This window comes from Gorilla gorilla, chromosome 2 (assembly GCF_029281585.2).
Source record: "Gorilla gorilla gorilla isolate KB3781 chromosome 2, NHGRI_mGorGor1-v2.1_pri, whole genome shotgun sequence".
NCBI classification, from domain to species: Eukaryota; Metazoa; Chordata; class Mammalia; order Primates; family Hominidae; genus Gorilla; species Gorilla gorilla.
The window spans coordinates 141,155,609-141,178,700 of record NC_086017.1 but is presented as its reverse complement, the minus strand read 5'-3'; the positions used below and the strand labels follow the sequence as shown (position 1 = coordinate 141,178,700).

Here is a 23,092-nt window from a genome sequence, read left to right as displayed (position 1 = left end):
GGGAGGGGTGGTGTTGCCAGAACCCCGAGAGAGCTGGAGCTGTCAGGGAGGGCTGCCCGCAGGAGCTGTGGCTGTAGGAGGAAGAATGGAGTGAAACTGCAGCAGGCAGGGAGGGGAGTGGACATGCCTCTTTCCTCTCCTCTCTCCGTTCGATCTGAACCACACCAGAATCTGAAGGAGAGGGAACCCGCATGGGGCAGTCCATAGAGATCCACCGCCCAGACACAGGCAGGGCCGAGAATGGGTCTGGAGGGCAAATGGAAGACATCACCAAAGCCAAGCCAATCAGCAGCTGAGGGCACCAAGCAATAAGCCAGGAGTAGAATAGGGCCCTGCACACAGCAGGGTCTTAATAAATGTTTGTTATTGACAAGAGCTATCATGGTTTTGGAGAAATAAGTGGCAGGGACTGGAGCCCTCCCCAGCATAGCTCTCTCACCTGGATAGGGGCCAGGGAGGTGGTCGGCAGGCGGTATGGGTGAGAGAAAGGAAGAAGCACTCCCCTCTCAGAAACGTGCTAAAATTAGTTTGATGTTTATAGATTGTATCAGTCAGAACTCGTTCTGTTATATTTGAAAAAAACGCAAATGACTTAAGTAAAAATGAGATTTATTGGCTCATGTAACTGAAAAGGCCAAGAGTATTAGGCGTGGATGGACCCAGGTGCTCAAATAAAATCAGCAGATGTCAGTCTCTCTCCGTCTCTTGACTGTCTTCTCTTGGTTGTCTTCATTCTCAATGAATGGGTTTCTTCTTTGCACTGGTAAGACAGCCTCTAGCGGAGCAAGGGTAAATCTTATCAGTTTAGTAACTGAGGGGAAATAGAGGGCCTCTCACCAAATATTCCAGTAAAGGCCCGGGAGTTGACTCTCATTCTGACTTGGCTTCACCCACCCTTGAGCCAATCACTGTGGCTGTGGTTGAGGAGGTGGGAGGTGGGGTGACTGGTCAGATCTGGATCTGGCTCAGAGCTCAGAATTAAGGATCCCCGCACCTGGTTCCTGGCTGTGTGACTTCAGACAAAGTATGCATCTCTCTGTGCAGAAATTTCCTTACCATGGGCAACTTAGGATGATACAATTAAAACAGGCAAATCCTTAGCTCGGTCCAAGTGCTCTCCATAAGTGTAAACAATGCTGCCTGAGGATGTGGTGTAGAGGTGTGTAAAGGCCCAGACTCTGGAGCCTGCAGGCCTGGGTTCACACTGGGGCTCTGTCATGTCCCAGCCCAGCACGAGACTTAAGCCCAAGGAAACTGTGCCTCAGTTGCCTCATGGGGATAATTGTAAGTGTTACTTCCTGGATGTGAAGATTAAATAAGTCAAAACAGGCTAGGCGTGGTGGCTCACGCCTGTAATCCCAGCACTTTGGGAGGTTGAGGTGGGCAGATCACTTCAGGTGAGGAGTTTGAGACCACCCTGGGCAACATGGCAAAACCCTGTCTCTACAAAAAATACAAAGATCAATCAGACGTGGTGGTGTGCGGCCGGAGGATCGCTTGAACCTGGGAGGTGGAGGATGCAATGAGCCAAGATCGCACCACTGTACTCCAGCCTGGGCAACAGAGTGAGACTCTTCTCAAAAACAAAAACAAACAAATAATAAATAAGTGAAAATACATCATATACTTAGGACAATGCCTAGCACAGATAAATGCCAAGTATTAGCTCTTCTTATTTAGTGTTGCTGTAAAGCGATAACTGAGGCTGGGTAATTTATAAAGGAAAAAGGTTTATTTGGCTCATGATTCTGATGGCTGGAAAATTCAAACTAGGCATCTGCATCTGGTGAAGGCCTCAGGCTGCTTCCTCTCATGGTGGAAGGTGAAGGGGAGCCTGTGTGTGCAGCAATCACATGGCCAGAGAGACAGCGAGAGAGAGAGAGAGAGAGAGAGAGAGAGAGAGAGAGAGATTCAGACAGCGGGTGCGGGGAGCTGCCAGGCTCTTTTTAACAACCAGCTTTCAAAAGAACTCACAGGCTGGCTGTGGTGGCTCACACCTGTAATCCCAACAATTTGGGAGGCCAAGGCGGGTGGAACATCTGAGGTCAGGAGTCTGTGGGACCCTGGCCAACATGGCGAAACCTGTTTCTACTAAAAATACAAAATTAGCCGGGTGTGGTGGCACAGGCCTGTAATTCCAGTTAATCAGGAGGCTCAGGCTGGAGAATCACTTGAACCTGGGAAACTGAGGTTGCAGTGAGCCGAGATCGTGCCATTGAACTCCAGCCTGGGTGACAAAAACAAAAGCTTAGTCTCAAAAAAAACAAAAACAAAAACAAAAAACAAAAACAAGACTCACAGAATGATAACTCACTCACCCCTGAGGGAGGGCATTAATTATCAACTGCTGATATATAATATGCTGAATATATCAGTGGTTCACAATCTTTTGGTCTCAAAACTTCTTTGTGCTCTTAAATATTATTGAGGACCCCAGGGAACTTTGTATTCTGTGGATTATATCTACTGATATTTCCCATACTACGAATTAAAATGAGAGCTTTAAAAATGCTTACTTATTAATTTTGAAATAGCAATAATAAATCCACTATCTAATGCATTATCTAATTATCTATTAACATAAATAACATATTTTTATGAAAAATAAGCTATTTTCCAAAATGAAAAGACAATTTAATGAGAAGAGTGGCATTGCTTTACATTCTTGCATATTTAAAAAAATATCTGACTTAATAGGTTCTGGCTTCCCTTATCTGCTTCGCATTTAGTCTGTTTTTTTGGTTGAAGTATATGAAGAAAACCTGGCCTCACACAGACATGTAGTTGGGAAAGTGAAGACCACAAAGATTCCCTGAAAGGATAATAGGACAACTTCAAGAACGGCTGCGATACATCAAGCATGAGAGCCAACATGCTGTTCACCTGTAGCTGTTCAATTTGGAAGCAGACTGACTGGATTTAAATTTCAGATGTGTGGGCAAGCCACCTAAACACCCTGTGCCTCAGTTTCCCCCTAGAGAGGGTCAAATGACTTGTTTTCTGTGGCGAGGCGAGAGCAATGCTTGACACATACTAAGTGCTCAATAAGTACTGACTGTTAGAATCATTGGCTCTGTGCCTGGCACTAGTAGGGGCTCCCTTTTCTTCCCAGGGCAGGCATCCCCTCAGAGATCATCTTTAACCTGCCAGGAATGGCCTGGGTTCCATGATCTCCAGGGCTGCCCTGAGACCTTGAGCTTCTTCAAGGGAAACCCAGCTAAGCCCAGTGTGTGCCTTGTGCCATCTCTTTGGCCACAGCCCAAAGCAGCCTTTCAGTGTGTGCGTGCCAGCCTCTGGCATGTCGGACGGGGTGTACCTGCGTCGGAGCTGAGACACTTTCCTCCCCAGCAGCTGGCGATTAGGAAGTCACTCTCTATAATGGACGAGGCCTAATCAGCCTGCTGATAATTACCAGGCCCAGAACGTGGCTGCGATTCAGGAAAGATGATCCCCGAAGACAAGAGCCACTTAAATCCTGGCATTGACCACGGGTCCCCTTGGTAACCGATAACTCTCAGCACAATTTAGCCACTGAGCTAATTGATGTTCTCCGAGGCAGTCGGCTCATACCCCGGCAGTCAAAATGGGCTCTAATTGCCGACATCCTTCAGGTAAGAAGCCCCACATGTTCTCATGCCACCCGAGAGGCCCCAAGCAGGAACTGAGTCTCTCATCAAACCAGTCCTGTGATTGCATCAAATTAATCAAACTTAGGTTTGCAGAAATAATTAATTAAAGAACATATCAGAGGAAGTCGTGACATTGAGGTGTTTCACAGCAAAGCAGGACAGGCACCTTCCCTGAATGTGAGAGGCGGCTCCTTGAAGAAATGTTCCCCAGCTATCAAAGCTGCCCAGGTGAGGCACAGCAGGTGTAGATGAAAGACCAGTGGACTTGGAGCCTTCCAGAACCGGGCACAGTTCTGGTGAGCCTCGGGCCCATCACTTCACCTTGCTGAGCCAGGCCTTTCTCGCCATAAACTGAGGGTATTTATTAATGGTGCTGGAAGTTCCTTGTGCAGGGCCCAGCACATGGTGGCTTCTTAGTGACACAGTGCAGAGTGAGAAACTGACAGCCAGTGGACGGCCATTTGATGTCTTCCAAGGTGTTTTAAAAGGTAGGGTACTTGGACAGATGTTACATTGGGTTGCACATGAGCTCTCAGCTTGGCAGGCATCCTTGGAGCTGGCTTCCCAGGTTATACTAACTGCACAGCACCCCACAGTATTTGGTTTGCCCCACCATCTCCCTCTAGGGCCCTAGAATCTGGCAAGCCTGGTCTCAAATCCCAGCTCTACCTTCATTCATGCAGCCTTCCTTTGCATTTGGCAGATGTTTACTGAGCACTTGCTCTGTGCCAGGCGCTGTCCCAGGTGCTGGTCCTGCAGGAGTATGTGGAGCCTAGAGTTTGATGAGGGAGGAGCCATTGATGAAATGCCACCCAAGAAGACTGCAGCAGACGCTGTTGAAGCCTGCAGCAGATGCTGTGGGAACCTCACTCAACCCCTCAGCTCTCACCTTTGAGGTGAATGCCAATGGTATCCTGAGATTCTTCACCTAAGGGCATTCTCGAGGTTGGTACAGAGGGCAAGCTGGAAGTTTGAACCTCTTAACCCCCATCCATGGGAACTGGAAGACAAAAATATCCAGCTTCCTTATCTAATCAAGTGGGGTAGCTCCGAGGCCTGTTCTACAATCTCCCAAGGACCCCTAACAGGATGGAGCCCCAGCTGCCCACAGCAATAACTGGCTCACGAATGCACTCCACATCATGCCCTTCCCTTCCCTGAATCACTCCCTCGCTCCCAGACCTGGGCTCACTCTCCAAGTAAACTACTGACACTCAAATCTTTGTCTCAGAGTGTGGTGCTGGGAAACTCAGCCTGAGACAGATGTAATTACAAACCGTGATAGCTGCAAGCAAGGAGAGGGATGCCGGGCCACATTCTGACAAGGTGTTGTCTGAAATGACAGCTAAGGAAGCATAGGCATTATCTAATGTAGATCGTCAGGATGCAGCACAGCAAACAGAAACCGTTTTAGGAACATTAACAGGAGGCAGGAAGGGTTGACCCAGCAGGGCTGGCTGTCAGCTCCTTGCACTGCTGCTATGGCTTCACAGGTATGTCAAGCCAGAATCTGTCCATCCAGCTGAGGCACATGTACTGATCGACTAATGCCTGTCTTGGACCGGCTGATGAATGTTTTGAATATTGCTCTGGAATTAGGTGCTTATAAAATTGTTGCCGGGCTTAGAGAGTAGGCTTGCAGAAAGCTGTTTTCTCTGTTTCCAATCAGGAAGGTGAGAAATCTGGAGGCCACCATCAGGATTATTAATATTCTAAAACTCATTTATGGTACCCCTTGGTAAGATTACTAAAGAAATCACTAGGCCAGGTGCGGTGGCTCACACCTGTAATCCCAGCACTTTGGGAGGCTGAGGCGGGCAGATCACAAGGTTAGGAGTTCGAGACCAGCCTGACCAACATGGTGAAACCCTACCTCTACTAAAAATACAAAACTTAGCCGGGCGTGGTGGCACGTGCCTATAATCACAGCTGCCCGGGAGGCTGAGGCAGGAGAATCGTTTGAGCCTGGGAGGCGGAGGTTGCAGTGAGCCGAGATTGCACCACTGCACTCCAGCCTGGGCGACAGAGCAAGACTGTGTCTCAAAAAAAAAAAGGGAAAGAAAGAAAAAGAAATCACTAAAGTATACACCTGAAATGGGTTAGTTTTATGATATGCAAAATATAATACAATAAAACAATTTAGCAGTACCTCAATAAGTTAAACAGAATTGCCATATGATCCAGCAATTCTACTCCTGGGTCTATACCCAAAAGAACTGAAAACAGATGTTCACAAAAAGATTTATACACAAATGTTCATAGCAGCAGTATTCACAATGGCTAAAAGGTGAAACAAACTGAATGTCCATCAACTGATGAATACATCAACAAAATGTAGTATTTCCATACAGTGGAATATAGTTCAACTATAAAAAAGGAATGAAGTACTACTACATGCTACCTTATGGATGGCCTTTAAAAATATTATGCTAAGTGCTGGCCGGGCACGGTGGCTCATGCCTGTAATCCCAGCACTTTGGGAGGCTGAGGCGGATGGATCTCGAGGTAAGGAGCTCAAGACCAGCCTGGCCAACATGGTGAAACCCTGTCTCTACTAAAAATACAAAAATTCGCTGGGGCCTGGTGGTGGGTGCCTATAATCCCAGTTACTCAGGAGGCTGAGGCAGGAGAATTGCTTCAGCCCGGGAGAAAGAGGTTGCACGGAGACAAGATCACGCCACTGCACTCCAGCCTGGGTGACAGAGCAAGACTCCGTCTCAAAAAACAAAACAAAAATTATACTAAGTGAAACCGGACACAAAGGCCACATATTATATAATTCAATTTTTATGAAATGTACACAACAAGCAAATTCATAGAGAAAGAAAATCGACTAGTTGTCGGGCTGAGGGAGGACGTGGGAAGATTGGGGGAGAGATAGCTGAAGTGTACAGGGTTTCTTTTGGGGGTGAATAAAATATTTTCAAATTGATTGTAGTGATGGTTGCACAATCTGAGAATTTACTAAAAATGATTGAATTGTACACTTTAGATGGGCGAATTGTACAGTATGTCACATATCTCAGTAAAGCTGTTTGTGTGTGTGCGTGTGTGTGTATGCATATGTAGCCCAACAAAGTTATTTAAAAAGAAAAAAAGAACACACCCTGTAGCTGTGAAACTGGATGGGAAGCTGCCATTGAGGACCCTAGAAACCCCAAAGCTGGGGGTTGGACACTGGGAAACTACCGCAGAAACACCACCCGTCACCATCATCTTGCTTTCCAGCACGAATCGTCAAAGAGCCTTCTAAATCTCACATGACAGCATCCACGTGGAGAACTTACTGTGCATCCAAAAGAAAAAAAAAATACTAGCTGCACGGGAGCTACAAATGTAGTTTCTGCTTTCCAACCTCCACAGTACAGGAAGACACACTAGGAGGTAAAGCAGAAATAATGAGGAGAAAAGAGGGAATAACAGAACAAAGACCCTGAGGCATGTTCAGGAAACAAGAAGGAGGCAAATTGAGCAGGCCACTTGGCTATGGTCAGGAGGTTGGATTTTCTCCTAGGTGAAATGGAAGCCACTGGTGGGCTCCAAGCACGCTGGGTGCTGTGATCAGATTTGTACTTCAGAAAGGTCCCTCTGGCTCCTGTGTGGAGAGTAGGTTTGGAAGACCAGAGTAGAAGCCAGAGACCAGCAAGGGGGTGCTCTGCAATCTCACGATGAGGGGTGATGGTGGCCAGGATGGTAGCTGAAGAGTTGGAAGGAAGTAGGTGGACTTGAGACATGTTTAGGAGGTGTAATCTACAGGACATAGAAAGAATTGAATGTGGGTAATAAGGGAAGGAGAGTATAGAGACAACTCCAAGGTTTCAGGCTAATGAACTTAGAAAAGTCACCTCATTTCTCTTTTTCCTTTTCTCTACACTGGAAATGACTATGATGAGTAATTTATTTATTCAACATATATTTACAGATCACCCACTGTATGCTGGGGAGTGGATGTGAAAGTGTTTTTTCCAATGTCTGGCCCCAGAGTAAGGGTTCAGAAAGAAAAAATTATTTTTCTTTTATCCTTCAAAGCTCAACTCAAATACCCTTCCCCCAGGGAGGCTTCCTTCATTCCACCCCAATCCGCACTGCTCTCACGCTTCTAAGCTGTGGGAATCAGAGTCCCAGTGTGGAGCATGGCCTGAACCAGGAAGCATGGGGAACACAGCTCGCCCCCTTAGAGCTAGGAGATAGGGTAGAAGATTTCAGATGTTCGCAACTCCAAGAATTCGTTATGCCTCCCACCAAGCCCTTTGCTGATCTTTCTTCTGCCTTAAATGTTTTTTTCTCTTATTTATCGCTTACTTGGATGTTACCTCTTTCAGGAAGCCTTCTTTCCTCAACCAGACCAAGTTGCTCTCTCACCTCTGTTCTTCTTGCATCCTTTATTCCCCATGGAAAATTAAAAAAAAAATCTTAAGCCCCAAAATTGACTGAATGGACTCTCTCCGTTAAGGAGACCCCAGGGTAACCTTAAAAACTGACTTCCTAATGGGAGGTCAGACATGCCCTGTTACATCCCCTCCCTCCATAACTATCACTAGCCTTTCTTCCCTAAGGGTTAAGCAGAAACCAGCCCTTTTGAAAGACTCGTTCCAGTGCTGACATCAACCAACTGCCCAATGCTGCCCCTCCATATCTGTGGTTTTGACACAGCCACTGACCAGCAGTCCTTCGTGATACAAGACCACCAACCGCAGAGTGGTTCTGGCCAGTATACAAAGGCTGGGCACAGAAGGCCTTTGTGTCCTCAGCATCACCTTTTGATGTATAGGGCCTAACTGTAATACATTTAACTGTTGTCTCCACCCCAAAGTGAACATGAGATGTATGTTGCATGCATGTTAGCCTACTACTATGTCCAGGCCTCCCCTTCATGAATAATCACAGCTCCTCCTATAACCTGTTAACTATCTCGGCATAAATTCCAGTTCCCTTTACCCCTCCCTCGAAGTGTTGTTTCTGGCTTCTGGCCGGAAGCTGCCCTTCCCAGACTGTCAGAATGGCCTCCTGCAGGTTGCAACCCTTTATAAGAAATAAAAATCTCCTTTCCAAATTTGTGAACCTCATGGTTCTTCAGTTGACACCCCACGCTCCTCACACTAAGTTGTCATCATCTGTTTGCCTGTCGGTTTCCCCACTGGATGGAAGCCCCTCAAGGGTAGGGACCCCCTGGAAGTCAGGCTGGGGGACTAAGATAGAAGTGACCTGCAGCTTTCAACATCTATTCAGCAAATATTTGTTGAGCACCTACTTCATGCCATGCCCTGATCTAGGGAGCATCGATGAAAGCAGACACATGTGAGAAGGAAAAGATGGGAAAGATTTCCGTGAGAAGAGAATGGAGTGGGCATCTGTGTTTATCAGAATTGAAATCTCTGTGACTTAACACACACAAGTTTGTTTCTTGCACATGAAAAGTCTGATGTGGTGAGTAGTGCCTAACTTCCATCTAGTGAAGCCAGGGCTCGGAATCCATCCATCATGTGCTCTGCCATCTCTACATGTGGGTTTTCATCCACCATGACAGCAAGAAAAAGATGAATGAGGCACACTGGCTCTAATTGCCTAAACTGGAAAGTGTCATCTACTGCTCACAGCCAACTGGCCAGGACTAGTCACTTGACTCCACCCCAACTGCAAGGGAGGCTGGGAAATGTAGAAGTGTACAGAGAGCATCACAGGCACAGCATCCTGGGCAGAGCAGAGGCCGTGTGTGTGTTGGGGGGAAGGGCGAGGAGGAGGAGAGGGGCGTTTGGAGAGCAGCAAGCACACCATTTTGCCCTAATGCCTCGCATGGACTTGTAATAAAGCCCCATCAACTTTTTGTTTTGTTTTTGTTCACTTTTGTGATTGGAGAATGAAGCAAGGGAGGAACAATTGGTCTCCAAATTTCAGTTTTAAGTCTCTTCTATCCTGGAGCACTAGAACTAAAAATGCCTTTTATCAAGAATCAACTCAGTGCCTAGCACCATGCCAGGAGCTGTACACATACATTTGATCTCAGTTAATCTTAAAACAATCCTGAGGGGGATGGGGCTGCCAAGATTATTGTGCCCATATTACAGATGAGAAGACTGAGACTCAAACTGTCTAAAGCATTTGTCCAGGCTGTGGCAAAAGCCCAAACCCTTTTTATTATAGTGCACGGGTATGATCGTTCATAGGGGCAAAGGGGAAAACATTAAAGAGCTGGAGGGAGCGGGCTTCTTACTCTTCAAATAGTCTCATTCTGAGGAAGAGTCCACACCTCACAAATCAATGAAGTTTGACATCAGGAGAGGGTGGGATGTATCCCTGGGCTTAATTTCTCCACACTCAGCTGCAACTCAGCTTTCCTCAACTGCAAATTGACATGGCAGCCTGGCCTCCGGGGCAGTCACAAGGAGCCAATGAGAAAGCATGTGTGAACACTGAGCACCCAGAGAGCACTCCATGAGCGGCCTCTATTCTCTTTAGAGGGCCTGCCTTCAGAGGCGGTCTATGGGCAGAGGGAATCTTGCCAGGGCCCACTTGCCGTGATGGTGACAGTGAGGTGGTTAAAGGCTTCCAGAAGGCAGCTGAGGGGTGTGGAGAGTCAAGCCCAGGGGGAAGACCAGATCCACATGCTTGATCTTGGGGCAGGACCCTTGTCTCTGTGTTGGTTCCCTCATCTGAAAAGGAGGAGGTGTTGGTTTCTCATACATCAAATGCTCAATACGTCAGAGGGCTTTTAAGAGCATTATGGGGAAAATGGTGTGAATGCATCTCGTCAACCCTAGATTTTCCAGTCTCCCCATTCCCCACCCCACCTGAACCATGAGCTCCAAAGGAAGAGGAGCTGGGTCTTGGACGCCCTTCTTGCTCCTGCCTCCCTCTGCCCCAAAAGGTGACCAAAAGCTGTTCGTAGCAAAGTTGAAAAGTCCATCCATCCACCAAACAGAGGATCATCTAACTAACTCAAAGTCTAAGACTAAGGAGATGTGGGGGTTTAGTTTCAGTCAGAGGTTGCAAACTGGCCATGAGTGGGCCAAATTCAACTCAGACAAGTTACTTAACTTTGCTGTAACCTGGCTTCCTCATTAGTAAAATGGGCATATTAATATCTGGAAGCACTGTCAAGGATTAGAATAATTAATATACGGAAAGTGCTGAGGACAGTGTCTGACACATAAAGTGTTGTATATTTGTGTTATTAATATTATTATTAGAGTCACATGACATTTCTTAAAGTTTTTGAATTCAAGTGTCTTCACATGACTTCTTCAGTTAACTCTAGCTCACACCACTCCCTCCTGTCCTGCACCGAGCCCCAGAAGACCCCTGGTTTGTGTCTCCTGACTGCAGCCTGGTCCTCTGCCCTCTTTGTTCCTGTTCGTTAACAGGCTGTTTGGTGACACAAGCTGTCAACAGAACCATGAAGATTACAGACCTGAGCCAGACTAGTCCTCCCCTCAAACCTCCCCTCTCACCACCACCCCCGCCTCCCAAATGAGGCAAACTCAAGGCAAATCCCTGAGCTGGCCTCTCAGACCCATGGCTCCACCTCAGCCAGCTGTGTGTCTTTGGGCAAGCCCTTCCTTCTCTCCAGGCCTTAGTCTCCCCAGGAGTCAAATGGGCTCCAGAACCCCATCCACCTCCCAAGTGTGTTCTGAAATGGGGACAGTAGAGAGGACTTGTCATCCTCCCAGGGTCCCTGATTCCCTCTGCAGCAGAGCTGAGAACTCTAGTCCCATCCCCTTTTAAATATCCCTCTCAATGCGAAAGAAGAATCCCATGCCAGCTGCGACAGAACAGCAACCACAGAGCTCCGTGATTATCTGGATGCAGGTTTTATTATCATTAGGATGACTGTCATCGACAAGGGATAGGGGCTTAGAGGGTTATATACAAACCACAATTCCTAGGTGATGTTTCAATATTCCCACACACATTTATCCCACAGCCAGACACAGCACAACACCACAGGGTATGCCCCTACATATGCTTCTCCAAGCAGTAACACAGCTGTGGGTCAGGGCTCTGCCCACCCACAAAGGGATGCCCAGAAAGGAGAAGATCCTGGGTCCTGGGAGTGAAGTTTACACATGGAGAATCCTGCCAGGTTGGGGAGGGGAGGGAAGCTGGATTTGCACACAATGCTTCAGTCCCACCCCACCCTCACTGGCTGCCCTCCCAGGGGCTCCCTGTCCCACTTGGGGAGGCTTTGCAAGACACAGAAGGACCATCTTAGCCAGGGCTAAGGAAGGAGCAGGCCTGTGGTGGTGGGGGTGAGAGGGGCTCTGGGATCTGCCCCCTTGCCTATGGTGCTAAGTGGAGGAAAGTGGGGTTTAAACTTCTAGACTGATTTTCTCACATGCCTAAAGGAAGAGGGCAAGGCCAGGGGCTGGGATGTGTGTGAATATGGGGCTGGGAGGGAGGGGCTCAGGCTTATGGTCAGGGATCTAACTAGAGAATGCAGGGGTCGTGAATGGTGGGGCACACAGGGCTCAAGACATCCTTAGACCACAAACTCGACTTCAGGGAAAACTGGGTTCACTCCTCCAGGGGCTCCCTGACCCAGGCTGCCCGCCGACCAGGGTGCTGCCGCTTTTCCTCAGCTCCCTGGCTCCTACTCAGGTCATCCAGGAGCCCCAGCAGGAGGCCCGCTTGACCACAGGCTCCCTGGGGCCCACAGGGGCCTCCCAGGGCCCTCTTGCCCGGATGCTGACGTTTCTCAGGCATCAGGTCTTCCTCTCTCTCTTCCTCCTCCTCCTCTTCTTCCCAGCTCCTTTGAGACTTGGGATCTGCCAGCCTTCTGCCTGGGTGCTGCCGCTTCGGGACAGCATATGCAAGCCAGGGGGAGCGCCGGCCAGGATGCTGCCGCTTGTACTGGGTTACATCGACTGACCATGAAGCCTCATCTTCTCGTCGGCCAGGGTGCTGCCGTTTGTGGGGTCCCACAGCCCCCCCTTCTTCCTCTTCCTCTTCTTCAACTCCCTCTTCCTCCTTCTCCTCTCTTTTGCCTGGATGCTGACGTTTGGAGAGCCAGTCAGATTGAAAGATCTGGGACGCTGGGGGAGGAAAGAGGTCAGTGAGGGGCCCCTGACCCATGTAATAGGCAGGCGCCTGAGTGCCCACTCCTGCTTTTCTCCCAGGCAGGGTACATTTCCTGCAGCTCCCACTCAGAGGCATGGTCTTGCACCTGCCCCTCAGGCCTCACAGATACACACATTCACACAATAGTCAAAGGCATTGCCTCTGGGTTCCAATCCCAGCTCTGGCGCTCCCTAGTTGTCTGACCATAAGCGACTCAATTGATCTCTGGGAGCCTCAGTTTTCTTCTGTGTAAAATCGTAATAACAGTACCTAACTAAGAGGTTGTTAGGAAGATCAAACAGTGTGATAAGGTGTTTGAAGTGCTTGGAATAGTGTCTGGCACAGAAGTGCCTAGACAGTAGTAATTCAAACTGTCACACACAAAGAAACTCTCTCCCTAGCACACAGAAGCTTCCCCACCCAGGGCCTGCTCTCTGTGAAATATTCCCAGCATTGAGACAGGGGAGGAATCTGACCTCGAGGAATGGTCAACTCCAGATCCCGCCTAGGCGCGGCCAGGGAGGGTTTCTGAGCTTCCGAAAGGCAGGAGGCTAGCTGACCAAGCCTCCCCTCCCCTTTGCCTGCAGGCTTCCACGGCTCTCCCAATAGCCTAGCCCCACAGCCCCAACAGCCCCATCCACTCACCGGAGTGCTCACCCTGGTCCCCTTGCAGCCGCTGGATGTTTTCCCGGAGGAAGAGGAGGCGCTCCACCTGGCGCAGGAAGTCATCCAGGCCCGGATGCTCCGCGGCCGTCACTGCCTCCTGCTGGGCCGCCTCTGGCTGAGCACGGCCGCCGGGGACACCGGTCAGGTTCAGGGTCAAAGCCAGGGCGAGCAGCAACCAAGGGCCGGGCATCGCGGCGTCTGGGTTAGGGGACAGAGGGAGCCTGAGCGCACCGAATCACAGCACATCCCGCTCCATCTCCCCCGACGCCCGCCAGAAACAAACCACGCACAGTTCAACCGCCCTCCCAGATGCAGGACCACTGCCCCTCGTGCAGGGGCGGGAGCAGCGGCGGGTTCGCCCCGGCTCTGCGTCCACACCTGTCACCTCTAGGCGTCCTCGCCCCCACGGGTGCCTGTAGTGCCTGCGCCCAGTTCTGCTTGCGCAAGGCAGGAGGCCGTAGGAACCCCATCGCCAGCGCCACCGCCACCCTTCAATGTGACGCGGAACTGGGGAAGCCAACGCTGGGACTGCCTCGCCGGGAGTGCAATCATTGAGATTGCAGCGCCAGGCACAGCCGCGACGCTAACGGTTGCGTCCCCGCCAAGACTCCCCCAAAGGTCCCCATCGCCACGTTCTAACTCCAAGCTCCGTGGCCGACGTCCTCATTCCAACGCGAAGATCCCATTTCTATCGCTAAGATTCAGGTTCTAAAGCTCAAAGTCTATTTGCAAAGCTAAGATTCTATTTCTAATGCTAAGCTTTCATGACTAAGCCAGGAATCTGATTCTAACGCTAAAATCCTAACTTCAACGCTAAAATTCTATTTCTAGCGTTGAGATTGGGATTCGAACTCCCAGGTTCTCACGCCGACGCCCTGAATACCCAGCTCTGTCCGGCGGCATCCGGGCAGGGGGTGCCGCGGAGCTCCCACCCCGCGCTGCGGACTCCGGGGACCTGAGTGCCCAGCAGCGAGAGCCTCCGATGTGCCCGCGCCGTGCCTCCCGTCGGGTCCCCGGCCTGCGCTCGGGGAGGACCCGGGGGTGCGAGCACAGCGCCCGCCTGTGCACCGGCCCTGCGCTCCAGGAAGCTCTCAGAGAACCGAAGGTGAGGGCGGGCCGAGAGGGCTCCCTTTCCAGTGCTCCCGGACACCGTCTGCGGAAGGAGAGGGGTTGGGGCGGTTACCTGCCAGGAGTGGGCTCCACAGGATGGGTCCGGGATCCGGGGACTCGGGATCCGCAGTCGGCAGGTCAGGAGTCTGCAGCGCTGAGGACCCCGGGCGCCTGCCGAGCCCTCTTCAGATGGGCCGCCGCTTATATCTGCGCCAGGCGGCGGCTCGAGTGAGGTCAGCGGGGAGGGGTCGCGGCCGCCGGGAAGGGGCGCTGACGGCAGCCGGCCCCGCGGGACCCCGCCCGCCTGCTCCTCCGGAAATCTGGGGCGGGGACGGTGGGGACCGGAGCCGGGGCGCGGAGGCACTGGCCGCAGGATGGGGCGCCGGCGCGGGGTCGTTTCTGCACCACCTCTGGAGATCTGTTGACGAGAACACGCGTGTAGGGGGCAAAGGGAGGGACAGAGAGAGTGAGAGAAGCGCACGATTAAACACAGGCGCACGAGAGAGCGAGAGGGCGAGACAAAGACCGAGATCCACACGGAGACGACGGAGAAACACAGGGCAGACACACACGAAAGGGACACGGCCGCAGAACCAATGTAGAACGCAGACGGGCGAGAGTAGAGCGAGAGAGAGGGAGAGAGAGAGAGAGAGAAAGAGAGAAAGAGAGAGAGAGAGAATGGGGGGCAAGTGGGAGCAGAGCTCTACTTTTTTTTTTTTTTTTTTTTAAAGAGATGGGATCTCGCTTTGTCCCCCAGACTGGAGTGCGGTGGCGCGATCACGGCTCACTGCAGCCTTGAACTCCTGGGCTCAAGTCATCCTCCTGCCTCAGACTCCTGCGTCTCTGGGATTACAGGCGTGAGCCACCCCACAGGCTCCAGGGTGCTAATCTTAACTGTGTCATTCCTGGCTAGTGCCTCCGTTTCTCTGGGCCTCAGTTTTCTCCTCTGTGCAATAGGAGCCAGAGGAAAGCTTTCAGAATTCCAAAAGTGGCGGCCTGTAGGCTACAACCAGTTCATGGACAATTTTGATTGACTTCCACAGTGTTTTGAAAAACATCTGAATAACCAACATTTTAAAACCAAGATAACTTAGAAAATTTTGGATTTATGGCTTCTCTTGAAAAAAAATGGGCCCACATTTCCTCCTGTCAACAGCCAGGTGGAGCTGAGCCTGGCTGCCCTCGGCCACCACAGTCCCCACCACTCCCTAATGTCTCCCAATGTCTTGCCCCTGTCACTGAGGAGGGACATTCGAGTCTGCAGCCCCTGCACAGGAATCTATTGGAGTTCACCCAACTCTAGCAAAGGAGGGGAGGGGAAGCAGGGAGGAGAAACACATGGGTGCCAAGGAGCTTGCCCCCCCAGTCAGTTCCCAAAGTCCCAGATGTGGGACTGCCATATCTAGCCCTGGGGACTGCCTCCATCTTGAAACTTTTTTTTAAAACAGGGTCTCATTCTGCCACCCAGGCTGGAGTGCAGTGGTGCAATCTGACCTCACTGTAGCCTTGACCTCCCCAGTTCAAGGGATCCTCCCACCTCAGCCTCCGAAGTAGCTGGGACTACAGCCAGGCACCATAATTTTTATGGCTATTTTTTATTATTATTTCTTGTAGAGATGGAGTCTTCTTATGCTGCCCAGGCTGGTCTCGAACTCCTAGACTCTAGCGATCCTCCTCCTTGGCCTCCCAAAGTCCTGGGATTACAGGCATGAGCTGCCACACCCGGCCCATCTCTAAACATTTAACAAGCACCCACTATGGTGTCAGGCTCCTTGGTAGGTCCTGAAGGCCTAGAAGTGAATGAGGCTCAGCCCCAGCCCTCAAAAAGTTCAGAGGCAGTGAGGGAGACAGGCTGAAAAACGGAGTGAATCTGACAAGCAGTGTGCAACAACTCACCTGCAGGCGGTGGATGGGTGGTTGGAGGTAGTCAGGGAGAAAACAGAGTCACTGTGGAGGGTGATGTGGGCTAGGATAAAAGTCTGGACGCAAGGTAATGAGGTAAGGAATTCAGAACCGGAGCTACTGAGTCTGCCAGGAAATGTCCAGAAGGTTCACGGAGGGAAAGGAGAGCCGAACCTTGAGGGATGCGGGAGAGTTGGCCAGGTCCACTTAGAGGGAACCACATTTTTGGCAGAGGGAACACATCAGTGAAAGCATCTCCTACCTCCGGACAGTCCCAGCGATTTTCTGCTTCACCGCCGTACAGTATTTCTTCAGTCTAAAACTTTAATGAGGACTTGCATTCCCAGGACACCCTAGTGATCTGACAAAGGATTTCGAAGGTGTTTAACTGTTACTCCTTCCCTTGGTGGAGTATCCAACTTTCCTGGCACGTCCACACCCACAATCCAATTGCGCCTTCTCATCACCGGGGAGATAAGGTGAGGACTATTAGTCCCACTTTACAGATAGGGACACAGAGGCCTGCGGGTACAAAGTGACTTTAAAGGTTAGAAGTGAAAGGGAACTTTCATTTTATTTCATTTTTTATTTATTTATTTTTTTGAGACGGAGTCTCTGTCATCCAGGCTGGAGTGCAGTGACACAATCTCAGCTCACTGCAACTCCTGCTTTCTGGGTTTGAGCAATTCTCCTGCCTCAGCCTCCCAAGAAGCTGAGATTACAGATGCATGCCACCACACCTGGCTAATTTTTGTATTTTTAGTAGAAACGGGGTTTCCCCATGTTGGCCAGGCTGGGCTTGAACTTCTGACCTCAAGCGATCCACTTGCCTCAACCTCCCAAAGTGCTGGGATTACAGGAATGAGCCACCCTGCCTGGCCAGAGGGAACTTTTAGATCACAGCTAGAATCCTTTCCTCATGCTTAGGTGAAGAAACTGAGGTCTGGCGAGATGGCCTGACTCCGAAGGCACACTGTGCCTTCGGAGTCAGGTGGTTGGTTCAGGGCAGACTGCAAACATGAAACCTCAGGCTTGGTCTCCCAACTAGACTCCAGGATTTGAAGAAATGCCACCCTAGCTAAGATGAAATCAGATAGACCTGTTGTCTTTTGTACACAATGACGAGGGTGTAAATTGATCCAATCTTTTGGGTGGCAATCTGAAAATTTAACACATGTGTACCTTCCATGAGACAATTCTGTTTTTCAGAATTCATCATACAGATACTCCCACCTGTATACATGAGAATGTATACATCAGGGTATTCAGTGCAGCATGGTTTATACAAGCCAGAATTGGAACCAGCCTGGATGTCTGTCCATCAGGAGGGGGACGCTTAAATCAACTAAGACCCGTCTAAAACTGTGGGGTACTATGCAGCCTTTAAAAGAATAAGGCAGTTCCATATGCACTCATGTGGAATAAGCTCCAAGAAGCAGAGTAGAGAACTATGTGTATATGATGCTGCCATTTGTGGAGTGTGAGGAAGATGGGCTGCCAGGCTCTTATGTTCTTTTTGTTTTGTTTTGTTATTGTTTGGAGATGGGGTCTTGCACTGTTGCCCAGGTTGGAGTGCAGCAGCACAATCACTAGCTCACTGCAGCCTCAAACTCCTGGGCTGAAGCAATCCTCTTGCCTCAGCTTCCTAAAGCACTGGGATTACAGACACGCACCAGTACCACACCAGGCTAGATTTTTGTTTTTGTTTTTGTTTTGTAAAAACAGGGTTTCACTATATTGCCCAGGCTAGTCTCGGACTCCTGGCCTCAAGCAATCCTCCAGCCTTGGCCTCCCAAGTGCTGGGATTACAGACCTGAGCCGCCACACATAGCCTTCTTATGTTCTTAGACAAGACCCATGCAGAAGGAAACCTAGAAGCCAGGGAAAGGGAGGACAGAGAGGGTTGTGGAGAGGCTTGCTTTTCACTGTCAGCTCTTAGCCCTGTTTGAATTTTCTCTCTGCAGGATTACTGTCCACAAACAAACAAACAGCACCAAAACTCCCAACAATAAGAACAACAGAAATCCCACCTAAGGCACCAAAGGCTTGATGAGCATGGATGCATGGCAAAACTGCCTCCTGAAGGGTAAGATGGCTGGAACACTGCTCCCTGGTGAGCCCATTAGGTGCCTTTCTATCATCAGGGATTTGAGTGGCCTGTTTGGAGGATAGGTCCTGGTTGGATCGGGAGGAGTCAGGAGAGCTCCCCTGCAGCCCATGGAACCAGAGAGGATGGTAGAGGCGTCTGCGGTGTCCTTAGCAAGCCAACTCCCTCCCTCCCTCCCTCCCTCCCTCCCTCCCTTCCTTCCTCCCTCCCTCCCTTCCTTCCTTCCTTCCCTCCTCCCTCCCTCCCTCCCTCCCTCCCTCCCTCCCTTCCTCCCTCCCTTCCTCCCTTCCATCCTTTCTTCTCTCCCTCACTAAACAAATATTTACTGAGCCCTTCCTGAGTACCAGGACCTGTTCTAGACCTTGGGGATTGTATTTACCATGTGTTTCTTTCTGATGCTTTGACATCTGAGGTCTTGCTGACCTTAGAGAGACTTCTAGGGTTAGCCACCTCCCAGAAAGTAAACAACTCTCCTAGGGGCGCCCCTTTCATGTGCAAACCAACCAATCCAGAGCTTTCTCTCCCCACCACCTTCTCTATGGAGTTCTCACACTCAGGGCCACTATCCCCCTCCCTAGTCACCTCAGGGCCACGTACCAGACAACTAGGGGACAGCCCCGATGATCCAGAGCCCATTGAAATTATCCAAACTAGCCAATCGTAAACCTGCTCACACTGTCTCGTCCGTTCCTCCCTGAGGAAGCCAGAAGAAAGGCTTTCTCCCCTGTTTTCACCCACTCCCTGTGCCTCCTGACTGACCCCGGTGCTTCCCCCATGGCTCTGCAGATCTTGGTGTGCCCACTCCTCTTGGGAACTGTAAGTAACGAAGATCTGTTGGCCTTGCCATATCTGAATAATAATGACACCTACACTTTAAAGCAGGGGCCCAGCAGGGCAAGAAGTCAGGACCCTGTTCCCTCTCTCACAGAGCTTAGAATCTAGTCAGTGTGTTGCATATATTTTTCTAGCGTGCAATTTTTTTCTCTGATAAGGCAAATGGGCTTGAATCTCAAGATTGTAGTTGCTTATCAGATTAATACAGCTATGCTTTTGAAAATGAATAATGGGATAATTTAATGGTGAGTATGTACACTATTTCTAACTCCCAGTGCCACCCACAATACACACACACACACACACACACACACTCATACACTCACACATACTCACACATACTCATATACATACATTCACTGTCTCACACACACACACTCACACAGTCTCACGAACTCACACACTGACACACACACTCACACACTCACTCTGACACACGACACTCCTTGTAGGAGGTGTATTGAGTCTCAGGGTAGGTAGGCTCTGATTTCCTAATTTCTGCCTCCGTGAATTCTTTTTCCCTCTCAAAGCCTCTCTGCTCCCTATTCCTATCCATAGATGTCCTGCAGATGGTTAAGAGTCTTTAACAACCCTAAGCTGAAGACAGGCCTAAAGCAGTTTCACTGAGTTTACTTTTGAATTTTGTTTATGGTGGGTTTTTTAATTTAAACTTCTTTTTTTTTTTTTTTAAGAGACAGCCTCGCTCTGCCACCCAGGCTAGTGTGCAGTGGCGCGATCTCGGCTCATTGCAACCTCCGCCTCCTGGGTTCAAGCGATTATCCTGCCTCAGCCTCCCAACTAGCTAGAATTACAGGCGTGTAATTTTACCACCATGCGCAGCTAATTTTTTTTTGTATTTTTAGTAGAGACAGGGTTTCGCCATATTGGCCAGGCTGGGCTTAAACTCCTGACCTCAGGTGACCCGCCGGCCTTGGCCTCCTGAAGTGCTGGGATTATAGGCGTGAGCCACTGCACCTGGCCTAATTTAAACTTTTAATTTTGAGACCATTGTAGATTTGCATGCAGTGGTAAGAAATAACACCAAGAGATCATGGGTACAGTTCGCCCAGCTCCTCCTAATGGTACAATGTCACAACCTGCACAATGACATTGACAGAAGCCACTGATCTTACTCAGGTTCCCTCAGTTTTACTTTTGTGTGTGTGTGTGTGTGTGTGTGTGTGTATAGTTAGTTCTATGTAACTTTATCACGTGTAGTTTTGTGTATAGCCTGTATGGTGGCTTTTTAATTATAGTTATGTAGTTATTGTTATATATTCAATTCTTTCCTTTATATTCTGCTTTTGTTGTCAAAATAATGAAGATCTTCTCTTCCCCAGGATCACAAAAATTATCTCAGGAATTCCAGGAAGAAGAGTCCATTTATTGACTCTTTCTGCCTTTTGTCCATAGAAATTCCATGTGGAAATCTCTCTAATCCAGATTCCCCCTTACCTGTTCCACTGGAGATTTTTTACCAAATTGAACAATAACTGTTGGTGCTAAATCCACCAGAAATACTTTTCAGTTCTCATTTCATTCACTGATTTCTTTATTCAACAAATATTTCCAGTGTGTGCTTAGGTCTCCGGCATGGTTCTAGGCCTGGGCATGCAGTACGGCAGAGGCAGATGCAAGAGAAAGATGGATGGGATCAGACCTCATGGGAACCTTGCTGGCTGTGCAGAATAAGAAGTTTGGATTTTATTCTCAAGGCAGTGGGAAACTAGAAGATTTAAAGGAGGGGAGAGATCTAATCTGATTTCTTTCTTTTTTTTTTTTTTCTGAGATGGGGTCTTGCTCTATTGCCCAGGTTGCAGCCTCAACCTCCTGGGCTCAAGTGATTCTCCCACCTCAGCCTCCCAAGTACCTGGGACCACAGGTGTGCACCACCAAGCCCGGCTAATTAGTTTTTATTTTTGTAGAGACAGGGTCTCCCTGTGTTGCTGAGGCCAGTCTCAAACTCCTGAGCTTAAGTGATCCTTCTGCCTCGACTTCCCAAAGTGTTGGGATTACAGGCATGAGCCCCCATGCCCAACCTTGATTTATTCTTTCAGATCATCCATCTGGCTGCCTGGTGAATTATAAGTGTACAGTTGCTCCTTTGTGACACTCTCCTGCCTTAGTTTACCCCCTATTCTGTTCACTCTCTCCTCTCAGGTTCTATCTCTCTCTGCTCAGCCAACTTCTGAATTATATGTGCTCCACTGGGCTCAGCTTGTGTCTACTGTCACCCCATACACCTTACCAGGCCTTCTTGCCCACCTCGCTGAGCCTGGTCACATGCTAGTACCTCACAAATCAGCTTAGCCAGAGAAAACTATACAGTCATCAGAATACAGAGACCCCTCCCTGACGTAATCCCCCTTGCCACCTGCAAGTGAGAGAAACTCACCCCAAATTGGCTTAAGCAAAATAAAAGGAGCATGTATTGGTCCATATAACCACAAATATAAAGACTTGAACTAGCTTCAAGCATGGCAGAATCCAGGGGCCCGACTGGTGTTACTATAGGAATCTGTCTCTTTTCTCCACTTGTGATCTCTACTTTCCTCTAGATGGCTTCATTCTCAGGCTGACTGTCCTCAAAGATGGAGAAGTGGTCATAGGCAACCCCAGGATCCCATTTTCCCAGCTGAGTTACCCTGAGAATAAAAGAGTCCTTTCCCAAAAGTCCAGTTCTCATTGTCCCAGCTGAGGTCACATACTCATTACTAAACCAATCATCATGATTCAGATTAGCCAAGCCTGGGGCTGGAGGTTGGAGTCAGCCCCATCTGAGCATGGACTGAGAGGGTTCTCCAAAGCCATACTGGGGTGCACCTTCCAGAAAAGGACGAGTTGAATGCTGAGCAGGTAAAACAACACAGGTCCCCTACAGCCTCGTTGCAGGAATGAAGAAACCAAGACTCCGAGGGGGAGAAAGCCTGCCTGAGTCCCTTAGTGAATTAGCAACAACCTAAGTCCGGTGCTCTACCCTGTGTCTTTCCTTCACACCAGCCAGGTCAGGGTTTGCTCTAAAGGAACTGGAAGTGACCGAACTCCAGTTGCCAGGCTGGGCTCTATCTTCCACTCCACATCCCACCCCCACCCCCTGGATCTTGTTCTGGTCTCATTGGCAGTAAATCACCATTAAGAGAGTATTGTCTTCTGGAGACTTTGGGGAGCTCCATTTCCAAAGCGCCTAATAAATGACTCTAACAGAGTGATTTCAGACGCTGTGATGGGAAGGGAGTGCTATTTGGATGCCAGGAGGACTCTTGGCAGCTGACCACTGTGACTCCACTTAGACCACCCTTGGTCCCTGCCCAGCTGCTGACACAGAACTAACTCAGTCCTTTTCCTCCAGTGCCTTCAATCCCATATGCATTTATTGATCACCTTCTCCATGTAGGGAATGTGACAGGTGCCAGGGGATGGAGGGGAATGAACCTGTATGGTTCCCTGCTGCTGTTAAGACTGAGTCCATATAGCATACCCTGGCATTCAAGACACTTCATAATTGGGGCACAATCAGGCTCTTCTCCTGCCAATTCTCCCCTCCCTCCATATTCAGGTCTTCTCCACATCAACCAGTGAAACCCATTTGACAAACATGTTGTGCAATTTTACACCTCCATGTTTTTGCCCCTCTCTTTACCTCTGACACCTGCAGGCCAGTTACTTATTCTTCAGAGCATGCTGCAAATGTCCTTCACTCTTGAGTTTTAGGGACAACAAGAGGATTCGGAGAGAAACACTCTTCTGAAGGTGTTAACAGTCTGGCAGGGGAGACATATGTGTCCACATA

The 23,092-nt window shown here is 49.5% G+C and overlaps 1 protein-coding gene across 2 annotated transcripts; it reads right to left on the bottom strand.

Moving 5' to 3' along the window:
- Positions 1-11,421: 11,421 nt before the first annotated feature.
- On the bottom strand, positions 11,422-16,713 carry TRH (thyrotropin releasing hormone). Of its 2 annotated transcripts, XM_055381566.2 has the most exons (4): positions 16,624-16,713; positions 14,533-14,877; positions 13,329-13,547; positions 11,422-12,658 (listed from the first exon to the last, which is right to left on the bottom strand). In XM_055381566.2, the coding sequence occupies exons 3-4, from the start codon at positions 13,537-13,539 to the stop codon at positions 12,141-12,143; spliced, it is 729 nt and encodes a 242-aa protein (XP_055237541.1). In that variant the 5' UTR covers positions 13,540-13,547; positions 14,533-14,877; positions 16,624-16,713; the 3' UTR covers positions 11,422-12,140. The 2 variants fall into 2 exon arrangements, with proteins under 2 accessions (XP_055237541.1, XP_063559604.1); XM_063703534.1 differs by lacking the exon at positions 16,624-16,713 and having other exon boundaries at positions 11,424-12,658; positions 13,341-13,547; positions 14,533-14,894.
- Positions 16,714-23,092: the final 6,379 nt, after the last annotated feature.

Coding starts and splice junctions, on each gene's coding strand:
- TRH (XM_055381566.2), bottom strand. CDS start 13,539: ATGCCCGGCCCTTGGTTGCTGCTCGCCCTGGCTTTGACCCTGAACCTG. Junction 12,659..13,328: donor GGACCAGGGTGAGCACTCCG/GTGAGTGGATGG, acceptor TTCCTCCCCCAG/CGTCCCAGATCTTTCAATCT.